General features: G+C 35.3%; 1 protein-coding gene across 1 annotated transcript; it reads right to left on the bottom strand.

Moving 5' to 3' along the window:
- Window positions 1–1,433: 1,433 nt before the first annotated feature.
- Window positions 1,434–21,020, bottom strand: LOC128217761 (uncharacterized). Its single transcript, XM_052925131.1, has 2 exons — window positions 20,884–21,020; window positions 1,434–6,778 (listed from the first exon to the last, which is right to left on the bottom strand). Exon 2 carries the CDS (start codon window positions 6,772–6,774, stop codon window positions 5,923–5,925), a length of 852 nt encoding a protein of 283 aa, XP_052781091.1. The 5' UTR covers window positions 6,775–6,778; window positions 20,884–21,020; the 3' UTR covers window positions 1,434–5,922.
- Between the last annotated feature and the right edge of the window lie 1,094 nt (window positions 21,021–22,114).

Genomic DNA, 22,114 nt, shown 5'->3' with positions numbered 1-22,114 from the left:
TGGAAATTATTAATTACTGATAACAAGATTGTTACCGTGTATTTAATAGATGAAAATGCACAAATATTCAATACAAAGTGAGTCTGAAAAGGTTTACAGTGATCAACTATCGCCTTTCTTTCAATTTAAACACGATTTCATTCATAAGAACCACTGTTTTATCATCCTTTTTGGTAAAGTAAAAGTATTAATTGTGGTTCATCTTCAGTGTGAATTGTGTACTTTTTAGTAAGATTCCTGGAATGATTTATGTAAATTTGAAAAGATATACATGTATAGTAAATAAAACAAGATTTGTTACAGGAACGTGACAAATGCCACCAAAAAGCCTTGTTGGAAAGATAACCATTCGTTTTCAAGCTTGTCAGGACAGATAGCCCGGAGTATGCAACATCTTTTCATAGTAACATATCCCATCTTTCAATTAAGTTTGGAAATTTTAATTGAAAAAGAGCTAAGTATGTACAGGAAAATAAGTCATGGTAAAATGAAATGGACCTCAACTCGTCTCTAGGTCTAAGGGTTCTTCAGTTTTTGATTGGATATAGAATTTCAGCTTAAGGTCACCACAACCTTGACCTTTGGACTTAAAATCTCCTGCTGGTCAGTACTTATCTGCCTATAAGTTTGAAGTCGCTGGGCCATAGCGGTCTTCACTTATTGATCGGAAATCATGGGACCGGACTGACTCACAAGAATCACCGCAATGCGACAAAACCAAGTTTCCACTATGAAATTCAGTTTCAACTGTAGTTTTTTTCTGTTTTTAGTAACAGTAACATTGACCTTGACCCTAGGGACTCAAACAAAATCCCAAGGAAGTCCTCCATAAATTCTTAATACATACCAAGATTGGTCACAATATGTCGATCTAAACTCAAGTAATTAAGTTAAAACGGTTATCTGTTTTTAGTAGCAGCGACCTTGACCCAAGGGGGAAAAACACAATCCCATGAAAGGTCTCAATAAACTCAGGTTATTCAGAACTAACCATTTTTAGCAACAGTAACCTTGACCATGACGCTCGGGCCTCAATCACAATCCAATGAAAGGTCTTCCTAAACTCTTTCTTCATACCAAGTTTGGTCATTTGTCAATCTTAACTAAAATAATTTGATAGGGTATAAAGTTATGAATAAAAATCCCAACTTGTTCTAAAACTTCAACCTGACACAATGTGCCCTAAAACTTTATCCAAGTTTCTAGTAAATCATGGGCCATAATTTGTATTGAGGTTGATATGGAGTTATGTCACATCATTGAGTAATGGTCCTGAACATCTGTGTGAAGCAAATTGAATGAAGTGTTTTGGAGTTAAAGTGAAAATGCCAACTTGCCCTTAAATTTTAATCATACGCCGACGCCAGTGCAAGTAGTAAAGCCTCCTTCTTTATCAAAAGTGGATTTAAAAAGTACAAGGAAACAAGTTGGGAACAAAATATGTATTAACTAAAGTATTAACAATGAACAGCAAATGTAATGTATGAAACTGTTCAGATGAATTTAACAAAAAGCTGAAAGTGACAAAATATGCATGATTGGTTATTTATTAATACCATCATTTTCAACATGATTCTTTCCACATCGAGGAAAAAGAGCAACAAATAAAATGAGGTTTGCTCAGCTTTGCACGAAATGAATTTCACATTAATGATCAAGCTTAACAAAACAAAGTCAACAAACAGTTAAACAAAGCAAACATCTTTGAATGACATGTGACTTACATTGATACAAATATTTTGACTGTGATCATATGAAACCATGGTAACCATGGCAATGCTGCATACAAGACTCTTATCTTCAATTCAAATACTCCTGCCTTGTACAAATAGTTATTGCCAAAATACCATGTTTTGATACAAATACAGCTATTTGAATATATAAAAACTTTATCAAAATGAATCATTACTTTCCCAAATTAAAAAGTGGTTATGTGAATAAAAGAGAAGTTCTTAATAAAACTTAAGGTAATGAAAACTCAAACAAAATCAAACTTTCTAATTAGTCTTACAACTCCTGCCACTTGCGACACACAAGAAAACTATCATACAATTTTACATATATAACCATTAAACTGAAACATAACAATACTCAATAACATTATGGTAAGAAAAGATGCACGAACCTACACCTACATGTACATGTACGTAACCACCTGCCTGGGGCACTTCTAACTGATTCTGGGATCATAGAATAAAATGGTGCCCATGTTAGTTTGGCAAACATAAACCAAGACTGGCAAATGCAAACACTTTAAGGTGCATTAAATAGGTTGATGCATTATTTTTCATTTAAATGCATTTTTATCTTCAACTCATTTGACTATAATGATAATATGTATAAAAATAGGTACAGATAACAACATATTAGAATTTATTAATGTTTTTTTTTAATTTAGTTTAATTTTTTTTTTTTATCTTACAACGATTACAAAGAAAGTTATAATAACTTATACTAAGTCACTCTAGGTGAGGTATTGTGTTGTCGGGGAAACCGGAGAAACCAGAGAAACGTCTGGCTTGGTAACCACCAACCAAAATCTCATGCGCCTAGGTCGGGAATCAAACCCAGGTCGCCTTGGTGGGAAGCGAGTCCGCTAACTGCACAATCCAGTCAAATATTTGTACCTAAATCATTACCTAATCATTTGCATTTTTTATTTTGATCATTCAAGTCAAACGAGTTAAACACCATAATGCAAAATAACAAAAAAATGCATAAGGCAATATTGTGCACCTTTAAATAATGTAAGTAGCTGACATATTATGGATAAGAGGGACTTTTATCTCGAACAATGGCACATGTTTTCACATGACAGGACCTAACATCAATAAGTGTAACATAGTTGTACTGGTAGGCAGTATGTCAAACAAAATACTTATAATATGGGCGTAATGTGTGTATGTTTTGTTTTGAACATGTGATTTGTGATGTGTATACGATGAGCTTCGTCTCTTAGTGAATAACATAAAATTATGTATGTTAATGTTTACTAAATCTGAAGCATAGCCAATTGTATCCATTATCCATGCATTAATGATTACAATCAGTATTTGACTAGATTTTAGATCAAAAGAATGAAATCAATCAAAAATAGTTTTGTTTCGCAAAGTCAAAACAAGTAACATGCCATTTGAGAATGAATATATGTGCATGAAATCTTCACAAAGTCTGATATTTGAGTGAAATAAAGGCAAGCTGCTAATTTGTCAAATACCAATCTAAAATGAACAGGTGTGTGATTGTTTAGAACTGCCACAAGCAGCCACATATATATGTTAAGATTTTAGAACGTCCTGCAATATGTACATGTACATTGGATGAAGAAATGTTCAACTAAAATACACAACTTAAAGTAAGAAAGGTTGTTAACATATATGCATACACTTTTACCTGATCAAATCTAAAATGCATCTTTGTAATGTGGTATCATGGACGTTTTGAGTATGGGAGTTTTCACTCTGACTGTATGAGTGTTCACTAAAATACAGCAAACTGGAATGTATATTTTACATGAAATACAAGTTTCTAGAAAAGCATGAAAACGGTTGTATGTTATTATGTAACAGAAAGAGGTTAATACATGTTACTTGAATGCATATGATGTATATGTACATGTATTCAGTTTATAACAAAATGAGCATATGAATATCTATAGCAGTTTACTTAGATTCACATGCATTTACATATGGATTTTATTGGTATTAGTTCTTTAAATAATTTAAAGGCAACATTAACATATATAGTAAAATCTTCCACAGATGTAAAAGAGCAAATCAAATTGGTACTTTTTTTGTTCTCTAAGATGCTACCAAAGGTAGATTCTGTACTAATACATGTATAGAAGTGAACTTCACAAATAACTAGAGTTCTGCAAATCAGACATGTTGCTTGATTGGAGTGAGGGACAATTAACTGATCACGACCAATGAGCGTACAAGGTCTGAAGATTCAACACCATATTTAAGTTACTAATTGGAAACAAAAGTGCCAAAACAATTTCTAATAATGTCAAAGCCCAAATTCAACAGGGGTCATATCTTGGCCATGAGCAATGTGCAAACCAAGGTTGAATATGCTACCACAAGTTTTTCAAGAGTTTCTGATCAAATTCAAGTGTGACAGCTACACCGAGACCAAATAATGTAAACTGTTATCCGTTTGTCTGCCATGCTTTGCAGACGTCACAAAAATGACGCAGGGCCTTTCTACCATCCTTTGACATGGATGATACCTGGCTACTTTCCCAAGGCCCAGACCCTGTTTTTCCTCCCCCAAATAGCATCGGAAATTCAATACTTTTTTAAAATAATAAGAATCTCAGTAATCATTAAATGATGTTTTTGACTGATATATTTACTGCGTTAATGATATTTTACTCCAATTTTTAACCTTAATTGTCCAAAAGAGTTTACCATCGCATTTGCAATTGAAAAAAAAACATGCTTTTTACCCACAAAAAGGTCTAGGGTGTCTTCACCGTAACTTGTAAAAGGGCCCAAGTGGCAAACTGTCCCCTGTAAACAATGACCTTAATAAAAAAGTGTTGTTTTTTTTTAAGTTTGTGTAGATAACACAATTCAAGAGCCATAACACTGCCCAAACACATATTGGCCAAGTTTGGTGATGGACGGACAAAAGCTCCTCAATTAACAGCGTGGTAAACAAAGTTTGTGTAATTTAAGCAATTCTACAGCAACATGACTTAACAAAATCTTAAGTGACAGTTTGGACAACTTAGTGGAAATGCTGTAAGCCAGCCACTGGTGAGTCCTTGATAGGTGCTGGTTTATAAAACAGGTGAATCAAACTGGTTTTGAATTATACTGTTGAATATGTAGTACAGTATAACTAATTATTGATTTACCATAGTTTTCAGAAATTGTCAAGTTAAAACTAAATGCTTAATAACATAATGGTGTCAATAAAAACATATTTAGCATCAATATTAAAGAGACATTGTCACATATACTTCAAATAAAAACAACACAATCATCATATCGGCCCATATCAAAATATGATCTTTTTATAGTTTCAATCATTGCTAAAACTCATGTTTTCGGATGCAAAATCATAAATTTGAAAAAATGAAATTTACAAATCATGAATTGATTGATAATCAAAATCCTTCTCTAATAACAAAACACTATAGACAAATAAAAAAAGGTTTGCTGCCTTGCAATCACCACGCAACTTAAAATACTAACACTGGTCAGTGAATTCCACTGAAAAATAACAAAATTTGACAAATCATATACATCTTATCTCTATGACATCTTCATTCTGCATTACCATCCAGCTATTTGCTCTATATCTTTTCATGAAAATCAGTGAAATCAAATATTTTCTGGGTGCATTTATATTACTAGTCGTCTAGAGTTTGAAACTCATAACCAGCGGTTACAGGCCCCAGAGCCATGCACTGTAAAAATCTTTCTGGGCTTGCTCATTTTTTTTTTATTCCATAAACCATACCATGGTTGTTAAAATATATATATATGGCAAGCACTAGTATTAGGGCTTGTTATCTAATTTTGAAGAATGCAATAGTGAATAAGAACATCAACATTTCACTATAAATAAATCATTATTGCAATATTGCTTCAATAATCTAGAGAATTTTTTAGTCTTTCATTTTATTTTGTTGGTGCATTCTTTTCAACATTTTTTAACATGTGACACGAAAACCTTTTTTTATCAATAAAAACTTGTTCAGTATTACACCTCCCATGATGACGAAACTATTTTCAAACATAAAATGGAAAATATGAGACAACATTCATGTTTTCATATGAATTAAAAACAGTAAAACATAACAAATGTGTTTATAAGAGGTCATGCACCATTGTGGTCAGATTTGTTTGCCTTGTTTCAATGTAACAGAAAGTATAATGTATATCAGATCTGTATCTAAAACCAACACTACTTAGGCTTGTCTCTGTTGCTGCGAGCTTTTGCCATTTTGAATAGTTTCTGCTGGACTTCCTTGCAGGGAGCAGGCAGCGCTGATCCATCCTTTAAATTAACCACAACTTTCTGAATAAAATTATACGTATATACTAACGTGTCTGGGTACTCCATGTTAAAAATCCAGTATGTCGCAAATAAACTTGCAAATGCGATGGTGAACTCTTCAAAAACCTGAACAATTTCTTCCTCCACAACAAGAATGAACTCATCACTGCTCAGAACCTTCCCCTTTGAAATAAGGACAGGAACAATCTTCCCTTTTGGGTCTACTTGCTCATCTTCACCAATCTCTATGACCATATCGCACAGATTTTCCTTCATCATGTACGGGATGAGGCACAGGGACACCACCATGTCCCAGTATGGCTCCAAGGAAGGAATCTCTTTCTTCACAATTTCTGCCTTCTTCAAAACCTCTTTTGCACTGGCAATCCGATGACACATGTCATTGATATCCTGCTTGTAATCTACACAGTACCTTTGTAGGGCAATGTCAAGGTCAATGTCAGTGATTCTCTGAAATTCCATCATGATTTGGCGGCCAGTGAACATTTCTGGGTATGTCTCCTTTACTTCAACAATTGGAGGTAACTCAACAGTAATGTAACTTCTACGCACATCAAATGTTCTCTGCATGTAAGCATTCACATCCTCAGTTTCAGATTTAGGTTCATATTTGGCTTTCTTGCTGGGTGGTGGTGCAGTAGTTTCCCCATCTGCAATGGCCTTCTCCACATCTGTTGATGAACCAGGTGTCACCTCTGCAGACATCATAGCACTCTTGTGTTTGCCAGTGCCAGACATCACTCTGAAATACAGTAAAAGAAACAACAATAAGTGAGCTATTATGTTCTTCTGGATACTGATAATTTTGGTTAAAAAATGTGCTTTTTCCCTTTCTTAAGCCTTGCCCAGTCAAAGGAACCAAACTATAGCACAGCAAGTGAACTCCAACCCTAGTCCTGTCTTTGTTCAGTTGTTGTCAAAGTCAAACAAGCCTATTGTTACTGGTTCCGTTGACCATAGGTTCGAGACCCTGAATTTTTTTCCCAACCTACCCCATTTTTTGGCCTCAACCCTAGACATTTTTATTGCCTTGAGAAATATGATTCTCAACACCTAATTTAACACACTTTCAGACGATAATATTATTGTTGACAGCATAACCAACGTCATAAACATATAAACATTCATTTTGTTCATACAGTACACTCAACGAGTTAGAACCACTTTCCTCGCTCACTCTGAGGGATAAAGTCGATGATCGCGGGTTTCCTCAGAGGGTAAAACTGTTGCCCTCGCTAAAATCCCCCCCCCCCGAGTTCCTCCGAGTGGCTGGCTTACTGCCGAGTGTAATATGAACGATAGCGTTAAGAATCGTCCGATTTTATGACCCTGCAGCGGAACTCCGAGTCTAATCAGATAAGCAAGAAATCATTCTTGTTTAGAAGTTATTTATTTTTATGCTTATGCACATTGTTAAGCGTAAAAGATTCTTACATGTACCAACGTTTAATATGTATTTATGTCCGTAAACGCCAATTGAATATTGTCTTGAATAATAAACATTGAATCATTGAAGTATTGCCACTAATTTTATTGCATCATAAAACAGCGGACTGTTTACACGAATCTGAACCATGACCTCTGACGTCAAGCGCGTGATCAATACAATGTAGAATATACTATTTATTATTGGTGGTTAAAAATAGCTATGACGTTTAATCGAATTTTCCACAGAAAACGAGGCAAAAAGGCCTTCAAAACCATGCGCTGTGAACTTTGAACGCGTGTTTGACCTCCTGGTTTTCCGAAAATGTGTAACCTAGAATTTCTGTGCAACTAGTGAAATACGACTGCACTTTTGTGGTAAGCTAACTTCATGCAAAATGGGCAGAGGAAAAAGAATAATACATGTAGCAATTTACTGGAGCCTTCGTAATTGGTTGAAAATTTTAATTAAATAAAATAACTTTAGCGTAGATTCTTATCAAGTGTCCGCAGAGTTTCGCGGAGTTAACCCCTCCTAGGAACGCCTTGTTCGTTAATCTTCGGTCGCCTGATCACCCTCCAAGGGCCTTAAATTCAAACTCCAAGGAATGCGGACAGTCGATAAAATCATTGTGTTGGCCGTATTAGCAAAGATCTGCGGAGGGAAACGGAAAGTGGGTCTAACTCGTTGAGTGTACTGTATATGACTATACCATATGCAGTTAAATCATTTGTGTGTTGATAATATGTTTAGATTATTTTGTACCTTGCAATGCCATTTTATTACAGATAAGAAATATATTTTTCAAAAAGACCACCAAATTAGGGAAAAACAGATCATGAATCTTTAAAATCTGATTTTGACTTAAAAATCAGACCTCATGAATCATTGAGTCTTGGGTTTCAGATGCTGTTAAAAGCCCTGGTTTAAATAAAGGATTTGCCCATTGCAAATCTTTTGTACCAACTCAGACATAACAAATGCAAAGATAGATATGATACTGAAATTTGATCCTGGCATTGCTGGGTCCTGACTGATGAACAAGGAATTCTCTATAATGGTAGATCTACTTAAATCTCAGATCTAGATTGGGAAAACACAAAGTAGAGTATGGACGCGTAGTTGCTAAAACAAAACATTATTGTAGTGTCTGAAGCAGATGTTTGTATGGACTAGGCCCTTGGTGTGATATAGCAAGTACCCTGTGCTGTATTTTGGTCTGGTCCATTTCACACTTGTCCTGGTCGGACAAAAAACCAATACATTAAAAAAAAAATGTAAAGGAATGAATTGCGGGATTGATGTAATTATCTGGGTATGAATGCAGTTGGGCTGGTAAAAGTGTGCATTCATATCCCTGATTATGACATAAATCACACAATTCATTACTAGTATTTACACTAGGGATGAGACGATACGGTCATCAGGCGATATGATACGTATCGATACAACTACATGCCGATACGATATTTTCGATACGATACAGATACGTAAACACAATTACAGAAACACACAAAAGAAACCAGAATTGTATTATTTTATATAATAAATTTGTAACAACCAATGTGTTAATTTTAATGATAACTATAGAAATATTTTTTAACATTATTGTAATGATTTTATAGAAAACAATATATTGACTAGGATGTTAAAAGTAAAATTTTACAGTAATATGTTTATTAATATCATTATCATTTTTAAATGTTTCCTATTTTATATAATCTAACTACTTATTACATACTAATTAGATACATACTAATACATTCTTTGGGCTACTATGTGACTAGAACACCAATGACTAGAACATATGAACTGTTTTAACTTATGAACAAAATAATACATCTCGCCAATATGAAATTTGAATGTCATTCACAAAGTTATTTGAACTTATTTCCTCCTTAATGAATCCTTCCTGGAGCCAATGAACAGAGTCACATATTATATTTTAAACTCCTTCGTCCGCCATACTGATGATTATGCAGAGCGCTTCCCTAACAACGCATGCTATTGGCTACTCCTAACCAATCAACCAATGAGACGGCGTATTACAAAAGGATAAAATTCACACCGAATAATAAAAATTGGCAAGTGTTATATGGGAAACGAAATCGAATATTTAGGGGATTCGATTTTGGTTAACGTAAATCATTCTGAAGGGCGGTGCAAAAGCCCGGTTACCGGTACCCGGTATTTGCAATCACTTTCCGATAGGACTACTAAAGTTAATATTATAATAGTACGATGGCTGTTGTGGAGTTATAATTATTAAATATGCTCTTACTTTAAACTAAGTGCCTTCATTTGATAACAAAGGTTATAGTTATCCAAATTGTATCCAATTATATATTTTGGCAGATAAGGCGATAAACCGAAACTGGATCCATTTTAGTCAATTGCACACTTCAATAAGGCTAAAGTTTTTATAAAAAATAAATAAACAAAAAATGAAAATGATTTTCAACTGACCCCCGTATAGTCAACAAAACTATATGGGATTCAGTTTTGATAACTCAACAAATATTATAAAGTCATATTACACCAGACAGTTGATTAGGGATTCAGTTTTGGTTAAATGCAATTTATGGGTATACAATTACTATATGGGAGTCAGTTTTGGTTAAATGCAATTTATGGCTATACGATTATTATAAGGGAGTCAGTTTTGGTTAAATGCAATTGATGAGTATACAATTACTATAAGGGGGTCAGTTTTGGTGAACTGCAATTTATGGGTATACAATTACTATAAGGGAGTCAGTTTTGGTGAACTGCAATTTATTGGTATACAATTACTATATGGGAGTCAGTTTTGGTGAACTGCAATTTATGGGTATACAATTACTATATGGGAGTCAGTTTTGGTGAACTGCAATTTATGGGTATACAATTACTATATGGGAGTCAGTTTTGGTGAACTGCAATTTATGGGTATACAATTACTATATGGGAGTCAGTTTTGGTGAACTGCAATTTATGGGTATACAATTACTATATGGGAGTCAGTTTTGGTGAACTGCAATTTATGGGTATACAATTACTATAAGGGAGTCAGTTTTGGTGAACTGCAATTTATGGGTATACAATTACTATATGGGAGTCAGTTTTGGTGAACTGCAATTTATGGGTATACTGTCGCAAATGTGCGATCATACATTTGAGGATGCCGTTGAAATCGCCGTTGAGGCAATAATTAATCATGTATTATTCATACAGTGCCGTTTTGCGTTTTATTTTAATTCCCTGATAAATTTGTGGAAGTCGTGCTATTTCCCGCCGTTCTTAACGGCGCCAGTATATAGTATTTAAAGAAGGCTAAACGGCACCTAGAGACTCAGTTTTTTAGATGTAACGTTTTAGATAACTTGTTCATTCTCTCTGTTAATGGAATTCATGAATATGTGTTGTAATTGAAATTCAAATGGAACATTAAAATTAAAAACTTACAAAGTGTTTCTCCAATGTAGCAATACAAAATTTTATACAGTCCTCTAATAAGTAAAAACAAAATCAAAATATGTTTGCTACATTGTTTGGTCCCGCAAACCGGATACGAATACGAACAAGAACTTGGAATATGGATTCAATATAAAAATAAATTCGGATTAACTGATTCGGATTTAAAGTGTTTCTTCTTGGAAATAAAAGAAATCCAGGAAAAAGATGGCGAATCTATCCTACGTAAAAGGTGTTAGGACAAGATTCCGGAACATTTTGGAGAAGGAACTGGAAACCGCAATTCAAATTCTGCATCAAGAACAAATTGAAGATGATGAAGAAACCATTGAAGACAAAGTTTTCTCGACTTCAAAGTGTATAGAAAAACTGAAGCTCTATGGTGAAAAGGTAGAAGCGCAAAGTGAAAAACTAGTGTCATGTATGACGGAGGCAGATGAAGAATCGATCGAAGAAATTATCAATGAAGATTGCAGCGTGTGTGAAAAAGCCGCTGACATCTGTCTGGATTTAAAACAACACAAAGAAAAATTGTTGTGTCAAAAAAGTCTTAAAATAAAAGTGGAAGCTTCACATGAGGCGTCAGAAACAAGTCATCTACAAAACGTTGTTGAACAATTAGTGTCGTTGCAAATGCAGCAAAGTGAAGCAAACGAAAAAGGTAAAAAGGAATTATCTACATCGGTCAAGTTGCCACGAATAGATCTACCATCTTTTAATGGTGATAAAACACGCTGGACTGAATTTTGGGACTCATTTCAGACATCAGTACATGCAAATATGATGCTTTCGAATGTAGAGAAGTTCAATTATCTCAAGTCTAAGTTAATTGGTGCAGCCAAGAGTGCAGTTGCTGGATTAGCCTTATCTAGTGCTAACTACAACATCGCAGTTGATATTTTAAGAAAAAGATTTGGAAACCCTCAAGAAATCGTTGATCAGCACTACCATAAACTTGTGAACTTGTCACCTGCAACGAACAAGGTCAGTAGCTTAAGAGAGTTTCTGGACAATATTGAGCGTCATCTTCGTTGTCTTGAGATGTTGAACCAAAACATAAACCAGGATGTCTTTGTATCAATTGTGAAATCAAAATTACCTGAAGATGTTCTTCTACAAATAGAACTACAAAATGGTGTGCAAAAGTGGACTATTGGTTCTCTCAAAGAACGAATAGAAACTTACGTTACAGCACGTGAGAGAGCAACAAAAATTGCAAGGCTTACAGAGGAAAAGGACCAACATGATCAGATGAAATTACAAATGTCTAAAAACAAACAAGTTAACAAAAGGACGCACTTGTCTACACAAGTATTGACGGCAGGCTCAAATGGTACTAAAACAAAAGGAAGACCTGAGCAAATTGCCAGAAAATGTCGGTACTGTTCCGGAACTCATTGGAGTGACGAGTGTACTAACTTCAGCACGATAAACGAACGAAAATATCGAATTAAAGGCAGTTGTTTTAAATGCCTAAAAGTTGGACATACAATACAAGAATGTCGTAGTAAACGACTTTGTGTATATTGTGGTGAAATGAATCTTCACCATAGAAGCCTATGTCCGAAAAGGTTTCCGTACAAAAAGGACATTGCCACGGTTGTGAATGAAATTCCAGAATCAGCGGCAGAAAATACAGAAAGCAATGAAAAGGAACCGAGTTTGTTGTGTACTCATGAATGTGTTTTGATGCAAACTGCTTCAACAGAAATTATCAACCTCGAATCAAACGAAGCGGTTCGTGTTCGATTGTTATTTGATTCAGGGTCACATAGAAGCTACATTACAGAGTCATTAGCAAAAACTCTTCATTTGAACTCGTGTGGTGAAAAAAACAATTCAAATTGTGACGTTTGGAAGTGAACGAGTGAAGAACGTGAAAACTAAAAACACTCAAGTGGGTGTAAAATTAAAGTGTTCCTCTGAACTACCAATAACTGTAAATATTGTACCATTTATCAGTGGTGCACTCCATAGAAAACCAATTAAGAGCAATACCCTGGAAATTGTGCGTGAACGAGTCGCAATTGATGAATTAGCAGACGAATTACCTACAAGATATGAATCATAGCCAATTGACGTTTTAATTGGAAACGACTACTATCTCGATTTTATTCAAAATGAAAAGTTAAGAGTTCAACCTGGTCTTTACTTACTGTCCTCTAAACTCGGTTGGATTTTGAGTGGACGTTCAGATGATGTGGACGAAATGGAAGAACACAGTATGTTGATATTCAATCAAGGTTCGAGTATAACTTATCAAAGTATGTTCTCAGTTGATACACCTGTTCAAAAACCCGACCTCGAAGACTTCTGGAATGTCGAATCCATTGGAATAATTGACAAGGACACTCGGAATGATGATATGATAGCTTTAGATAAATTTAAAGAAACAGTCCAATTTGAAGACAATAGATACCACGTTTGTTGGCCATGGAAGGAAGACGATTACGAGTTACCAACAAACAAAGAATTAGCAATAGGTCGACTGAAATCGACTGTCAAAAGGTTAAAGAGCAACCCACAGTTACTACAGAAGTATGACGGTGTTATCAAGGACCAGCTAAATAATGGAATAATTGAAAGGGTGAATACAGACGAGTCCAATTCCAGGACACATTACATACCACATCATGCCGTCATAACTCCACAAAAATCCACAACCAAGGTCAGAGTGGTGTATGACGCGTCTGCAAAGACTAAAAAGGACAATAAGAGTTTAAACGAATGCCTATACAGAGGGCCAGTTATGTTAAATAACATGTGCGGTATTCTGATGAGATTTCGATTACACCGAGTAGCTCTTGTATCAGATATTGAGAAAGCCTTTCTACAGATTGGTCTTCAAGACGATCAGCGTGACGTCACGAGATTCTTTTGGTTAAAAGATATCACCAACCCTTCGACAGATCAACATAATATTCAAACATACAGATTCAAACGTGTTCCATTTGGGGTGATATCAAGTCCTTTCTTGTTGGGTGCAACAATTGAAACACACCTGGATTCATATCACAGTGGTATTGGTAACAAAATTAAACATGATATCTATGTAGATAACCTAATTACCGGCACTGAAAACGCAGAGGAGGGTAAATATGTATATACCACAGCAAAGTCAATATTTAAAGACGGTGCTATGAATTTGAGAGAATGGGTTTCAAATTCAATGGAAGTGACCGACATATTTGCCCCAGAAGACAAGGCTAAGACAGAAAACGTTAACATCCTTGGCCACGTCTGGAATGTTCATACGGATACATTATCATTGAGACCAGTGTCATTTGAAAGAAACCAGTGTACGACAAAACGAAACATTCTTCAAAAATTAGCTTCAGTGTTTGATCCGCTTGGTTTAGTAAGTCCCGTAGTACTTACAGCAAAGCTCTTCATGCAAAACATGTGGCGGAAGCAAATGCTTTGGGATGACTCTCTTGCACTAAATGACCTAGATAATTGGAATAACATTGAAAACAACTTGAGCAACATCCAGAACATTCACGTTCCAAGATATGCTGGATTTCAGTCAACGTCATCAGTTGTGCATAAGCTACTTTGCTTTTGTGACGCTTCAGAAAAGGCTTATGCAATCGTTATCTACTTATATCAGAACAATCAATCGAAGGTCGTTACACAATTGACATTTGCTAAAACAAGATTAGCTCCAATCAAACAAATGTCTATCCCAAAACTTGAGTTGATGGCAGTCCTTATTGGGATCCGATGTCTAAAATTTGTAAAGGAACAATTACATATAAGTGTGTATGAAACGTATCTTTGGACAGATTCAAAGTGTGTTTTGTATTGGCTCAAGAGTACTAAGGAACTACCTGTATTCGTGAAGAATAGAGTCAAGGAAATAAGAGAAAGCACTGATGTTCGGTTCCGATATGTGCCGACTGCTGAAAATCCTGCAGACATAGCTACACGAGGTATTACCGTTGAAAATTTGCAAGCTGAAACGCTCTGGTGGTTCGGTCCAAGATGGCTTATCGAAGAACATTGGCCTGTATACGACCCTGACCTTGATTTTGGAATAGAACACAGTGAACATTATTCTGTTGAAAATATAATGATGACACATGACATTCATAAGGATAATGCAAATTCATTGCCAAGCACCTTTGAAGGTCCCTTAAAGATTGATTTATTAAGGTTTTCATCGATAACAAGACTTCTCAGAGTCACTGCACTAGCACTTCGATTCATCGATCGTCTAAAAGGGAAGCAAGTAAATGGACATCTCGCTACAAGTGAAATACATAACGCTGAATATCTTTGGATAGCACACATTCAACATAACTATTACAAAGATGTATTTGAGGCTATTGCTGCTAATACACACAACAACTTTAGAAGTCAACTTGGTGTTTTCATTGATGAGAAAGGTCTGCTTCGCTGCAAAGGTCGATTGATGAATGTAAACTTGTGTGAAAATGCGAGACTTCCAATACTTCTCCCTAAAGGAGATCGATTCACAGAATTAGTGATTGACAAAATACACAAAGAGAATGTTCACAGTGGTGTATCTCAAACCCTTGCAGCTGTTCGAAATCGATTTTGGATTCCGCATGGACGCGCTGCAGTAAAGCAAGTTTTGCAGTCGTGCCGGGTTTGTCGACGGTTTGAATGTGGTCCGTATAAGTTACCCCCTATGAGTGCTTATCCTACAAAAAGAGTAACTGAATCAAAACCATTTTCGAAAATTGGACTGGACTATTTAGGACCGTTATTGGTTAAAGATAATGCTTGTGATAAGAAAGTGTGGGTGTGCTTATTCACGTGCCTAGTTACTCGTGCAATACATCTAGAATTAGTATGTGACTGTTCAACATCTGAATTTCTAATGTGCTTGAGAAGATTCATTGCACAAAGAGGTACCCCAAGAGAAGTTATTAGTGATAATGCCATGCAGTTTCGAACAGCGAATACAGTACTTGACCGTGTGTGGTGCAAATTACCGAACGATAAAGACATCATGAATTATGTTTCAAATAAACATATTAACTGGCATTTTATCGTTGAACTATCGCCGTGGGCCGGAGGGTTCTACGAAAGATTAGTAGGTTTGGTAAAAAGATGCTTAAGAAAATCTCTTGGTAGACGGGTTTTAACAATAATTCAAATGCAAACGATCATTAAAGAAATCGAAGCAGTTATTAATTCTAGACCCCTAGTGTACGTCGGCGAGGATATTAATTCAAACATACCAATAACACCTGGACATTTTCTCTGTTTAAATCCAAGCACTGGTGTTCCAGATATTGACGTATTTGAAGAGTATTCACCGATGGAAAGTACGTCGGACAAATTACTGATAATTTGGAAAAAAGGACAAAAATTGCTCGATATGTTTTGGAATATGTGGAAAGAAGATTACATTAAAAGCTTGCGAGAAAGGACACAAGTGTATATAAAGTCTGGCCGCATCACATCAAAACATGAACCAAGAAAGGGAGATATTGTGTTGATAAAGGACAATTGTCCAAGAGGGCAATGGAAATATGGTAAAATAACCGCCTTACATGAAAGTTCGGATGCTTTTGTGCGATCGGCGTCAGTGATGCTGCCATCTGGGCGGACTATTAGACGCCCAATGAACCTGCTCTATCCATTAGAAGGCTCAGATAAAAGCGCTGAAGAAACAACTATAGCTGAAGAAAAGGAGGACAGAAATAAGGACAACGAACCAAAACAGCGTCCTGTCAGGACTGCTGCTACGGATGCTGTTAAGAAAATACGACATTCGGAATTTTGAAGAGACAAGTTATTATTTTATACGTGGACTAAAATGCATGTTTGTGAACATTGTCACAGAGAGTACAATACTCTGAAAGGATTGAAAAGACATGTTCGGGAAAGACATATTGATTTGAAACACTACAAGTGCATTATCCCATTGTGTAAGGCAAAATTTATAAGAAAGTCGTATTTGATAACTCATTTACGAAAGTGCCATAATTTTGATCGCCAGTCAGCGAAAATACACGTTAAGGATGTTAAGAATGTAAAAGAAATTTACCGCTCCGTCAATGATGACAATTCAGAGCATTTGCAGGACGTCAGTGACGTTGAAACCAATAAATGAGGAAGTTCAGCCAAGTAACATCTATAACCCTGTTACAGAACCTATTTCGTCAGACGAGGACGCTTTATTCCAAGTTATAGACTCGTACATTGCGAACGATGTCAATGAATCGGATTTAACCTTTGATATTGGGGATATGATAGGAGATTGGACATTTTCCGCTATCCCGATCAGTAACGAAATAACGGTTGATAACGTACCTTCCAATGATGTTACAACAGACACTGTGTGTACCACATTCGACACACAACCGTATGCCAGTTTAGACGCCAACGCTCAAAGAAACGCCGAAACCGAACAAGCGTCTACGACGAACCCGCCTGTATGTGATTATGCGATGTCGGAGCCGCAAACAGACGACAATGAATCGAAAATCGCCTCTATGCGATTACTCGACAACGGAAGCACTACCAGACAGCGTTCGTACACCAAACACACCAACGCATGAATTTGGTGTATCGGGGTCGCCTTCTAATGATTTGGGATCGTGGACACCACAAGACCTCGGTGATACTTTAGGCTCGCCGAACAACGGCGTCACCCAACCGGAATCATCAGAAAGGATCTTCAACGTGGCGTCGCCTTCACGTGTAACTGCGGACACGCCAACGCATATCTCGGCAAGATCGCCTGCGTGTGACGAGGAACCCATCTCTGATGAAGAGTCTGAAAACTCGATGGACGATATCATTTATATCTCTAGTGCGGACGAATTGGAGAGTGACACGATAACGGTGTCGTGTATAAACGTAACACTGTCACGAACAGATAGAGTGCGCGATGGACAAATCATACGGACAAATAGATCTTCTTCGATAAGTCTGCTTAACGTTGACGAGGATTCTGTTAACATTAATCTTCCTGATATTTTTGCATATGTACACCGTGAATTTACAGACTATGCAAATTATTATCATGATTTTATGGCATAAACTGTGGCATAAACTGTTAAACTTGATTTGATTAGAATTTAAAGTAAAATTCTAAATACGTATCGATCTTTGATACTGACACATTCTTTTGTGAAATTACTTTTTATGATGCATTCATTGTGAAGTTATTGATTTTCGAGTAATTGTATTTTTGCGGCGGGAATGTCGCAAATGTGCGACCATACATTTGAGGATGCCGTTGAAATCGCCGTTGAGGCAATAATTAATCATGTATTATTCATACAGTGCCGTTTTGCGTTTTATTTTAATTCCCTGATAAATTTGTGGAAGTCGTGCTATTTCCCGCCGTTCTTAACGGCGCCAGTATATAGTATTTAAAGAAGGCTAAACGGCACCTAGAGACTCAGTTTTTTAGATGTAACGTTTTAGATAACTTGTTCATTCTCTCTGTTAATGGAATTCATGAATATGTGTTGTAATTGAAATTCAAATGGAACATTAAAATTAAAAACTTACAAAGTGTTTCTCCAATGTAGCGATACAAAATTTTATACAGTCCTCTAATAAGTAAAAACAAAATCAAAATATGTTTGCTACATATACAATTACTATAAGGGAGTCAGTTTTGGTGAACTGCAATTTATGGGTATACAATTACTATATGGGAGTCAGTTTTGGTGAACTGCAATTTATGGGTATACAATTACTATATGGGAGTCAGTTTTGGTGAACTGCAATTTATGGGTATACAATTACTATAAGGGAGTCAGTTTTGGTGAACTGCAATTTATGGGTATACAATTACTATAAGGGAGTCAGTTTTGGTGAACTGCAATTTATGGGTATACAATTACTATATGGGAGTCAGTTTTGGTGAACTGCAATTTATGGGTATACAATTACTATAAGGGAGTCAGTTTTGGTGAACTGCAATTTATGGGTATACAATTACTATAAGGCAGTCAGTTTTGGTTAACTGCAATTTATGGGTATACAATTACTATATGGGAGTCAGGTTTGGTGAACTGCAATTTATGGGTATACAATTACTATAAGGGAGTCAGGTTTGGTTAACTGCAATTTATGGTTATACAATTACTATATGGGAGTCAGTTTTGCATTTAACAAAAACTGAATCCCATATAGTAATTGTATACCCATAAATTGCACTTAACCAAAACTGACTCCCATATAGTAATTGTATACCCATAAATTGCAGTTAACCAAAACTGACTCCCATATAGTAATTGTATAACCATAAATTGCATTTAACCAAAACTGACTCCCTTATAGTAATTGTATACCCATAAATTGCAGTTAACCAAAACTGACTCCCTTATAGTAATTGTATACCCATAAATTGCAGTTCACCAAAACTGACTCCCTTATAGTAATTGTATACCCATAAATTGCAGTTCACCAAAACTGACTCCCTTATAGTAATTGTATACCCATAAATTGCATTTAACCAAAACTGACTCCCTTATAGTAATTGTATACTCATAAATTGCAGTTCACCAAAACTGACTCCCATATAGTAATTGTATAACCATAAATTGCAGTTAACCAAAACTGACTCCCATATAGTTATTGTATACCCATAAATTGCAGTTAACCAAAACTGACTCCCATATAGTAATTGTATACCCATAGATTGCTGCTCACCAAAACTGACTCCCTTATAGTAATTGACTCCCATATAGTAATTGTATACCCATAAATTGCAGTTAACCCAAACTGACTCCCATATAGTAATTGTATACCAATAAATTGCAGTTAACCAAAACTGACTCCCATATAGTAATTGTATACCCATAAATTGCATTTAACCAAAACTGACTCCCTTATAGTAATTGTATACCCATAAATTGCATATAAAAAACACTGAATCCTTTTTATCAACTGTTTTATGTTATATGATTATACATTCGTTGAGTTACCAAAGCTGGTTCCCATATAGTAAGGATTTTCTTTTTTACCAAAACTGACTCCCATATAGTCAACACTTCGTTTCAATATAGTAATCATATTAGTAATCACGGCCAACATATATCAAAACTGCTTCCCATATAGTTATCTTATACCCATAGACAGCTTTAAACCATTATGTAGCAAATAAGTCATTTTACGACATTATCCATTTTTGAATCCCCTCTATCATTGAATAATGAGAAAACGTCTCCCATATAACCTCCACCATAAAAATTGCACCGATTAAGAAACGGTATAAAACAGTTTCGTCACGGAAATTCGACCAAGTCGTATCGATACGACAGGCTTGTGTATCGATACGTATCGGCAACAGCATATATAGATACAATATCGATATTCACTGTATCGTCTCATCCCTATTTTACACCAAAATTTCATTATTTCTTTCAAGAATTGTTAAAAAAAAAACTTCATTTCTTTAAAAAAAAACTTACAGTAACTTTTTGTCACCCATTCAGAAAACAGAACGATGTAACCGGAAACAGTTTATCATACTACGTCACAAGAGCGGGTGAAAGGGTTATTCCCTTAAATAATCACTTTTTAACATAATATCAAAACGCGTATGGCTACAATATGTTTAACATTTTTTTTTAATTCACACCTTCATACATGTAAATGTTGATTGAATTTTTTCGTGACCTGCTGGTGCAATACAAACAATAACAAAAATTTCAATCAACATGTTAAATGAATATGCGATGATTTGGGATTTGAACATAACCAAATATGTTTCGTTCATCAGAAATTATACGCATTTGCTGATGGGCAGTTCATCTAAGAAATTGTAGCTGAGGTGAAATATTTCTGTATGGTAGCAAATTTGTTTAACGTATCATTTTTTACTGAAGGTAGGGCCCTACAGGAAAATGCGGGAAATTATTTCAGTTTTTCAATGTTGCAAAAAATAGACAAGCATAATTTTCAAATGAAGTTATCAAGAATGTGTCAACATTCGACAATGGCAAAATTGCAATAATGAACTTATTATTTACCGTATTCGTGATTTACTTTGTACAGAACACGATGAGGTTGCAAGATTTTACTTATTTTTGTCAAAATTTGGACCGCAATGTGGCTTTTAGTCGTAATAGCATCATCAAGGTGAAGGTCGTTAATAAAACACTGAGTTGTAAATTTCAGTTTTGTTTGGTTACATTATACTCAAGTTAAATATGCCGATATATGGGATCCGGGACCTAGCGAATCAAAGTTTTATATAAGATTCATCTTTTTTAATTTGTTGAAGTTGGTTCATAGTATTCAAAATGTTAAATACATTAAAACAAACATATTATTACCATTGAAATGATATCACTGTCATTGCCATTTGCATCTTTGATTAGAAAAATGTCAGATGCTTTATTAGTTTATACTGTACTGTATACTGTAGTTCAGTATATACTGTAGAGTGTTTTTGTATTCACAGGATGTTGGTTTAACTTTCGTCTTCTTTAGTGTTTTTTTCAAACTGAATGCGGCTATAAAACCACGCCCTTAATAGATAACACAAAACGTTTTAATGCACATTATTATATTTTTGCATGCATTTTTTCGAATTGTGTTGAGAGAAGGATATTATTTGTTATTTTTTAAAGCTCACATGATCCACCAAAACATGTGTGAGCCCCTGTTCGTCTTTCCATATTGTTAATGTTTTCACACGATAAATTATAAACATTTGAAGATATCGACTTCATACAACAAATCACCATTTTTGCTAACGAATTGGAGGAGTGAGCGTAGCGAACGATCCCTTTCTTAATATATTAGGAGTAGAGTGGTATTACTTGTGACAAATTGGATATGAACTCAATATTTCGCCGAAATGATTGATTGTTCATATCGAGATCGAAAGCCCCTGTCATGAAATCGTTTGTTCAGTATTGTTCTCAATCAAAACATTTTCTAGACTTAGTAGGTCACGTCAAATATCAATACATACTTTATACAATATTGTTAAGTGTAACAAAGTTGTGAACAATTGCCCCATTGTGTTTTTGTGTTTATACTCCTTTATCTAAAGGGACTAGACGCAAGGTGATATACAAATGCAAGAAAAAAGAAAATGGTCAAACATTTACATAAAATTTATACAATACGTTTTGTACAATGGATTGAACCTTAATCACTAATGTTCTTTCGTGATACGTAGGGTTGAATTTGGCATACTGCAAACCCGAATCGACATATTTTCAAAGCAAAATAACGGTTAGGAATATCCTA

The sequence above is a fragment of the Mya arenaria genome, chromosome 14 (genome assembly GCF_026914265.1).
Source record: "Mya arenaria isolate MELC-2E11 chromosome 14, ASM2691426v1".
In the NCBI taxonomy this organism is placed as follows: domain Eukaryota; kingdom Metazoa; phylum Mollusca; class Bivalvia; order Myida; family Myidae; genus Mya; species Mya arenaria.
This window is presented reverse-complemented; position numbering and strand designations above follow the sequence as displayed.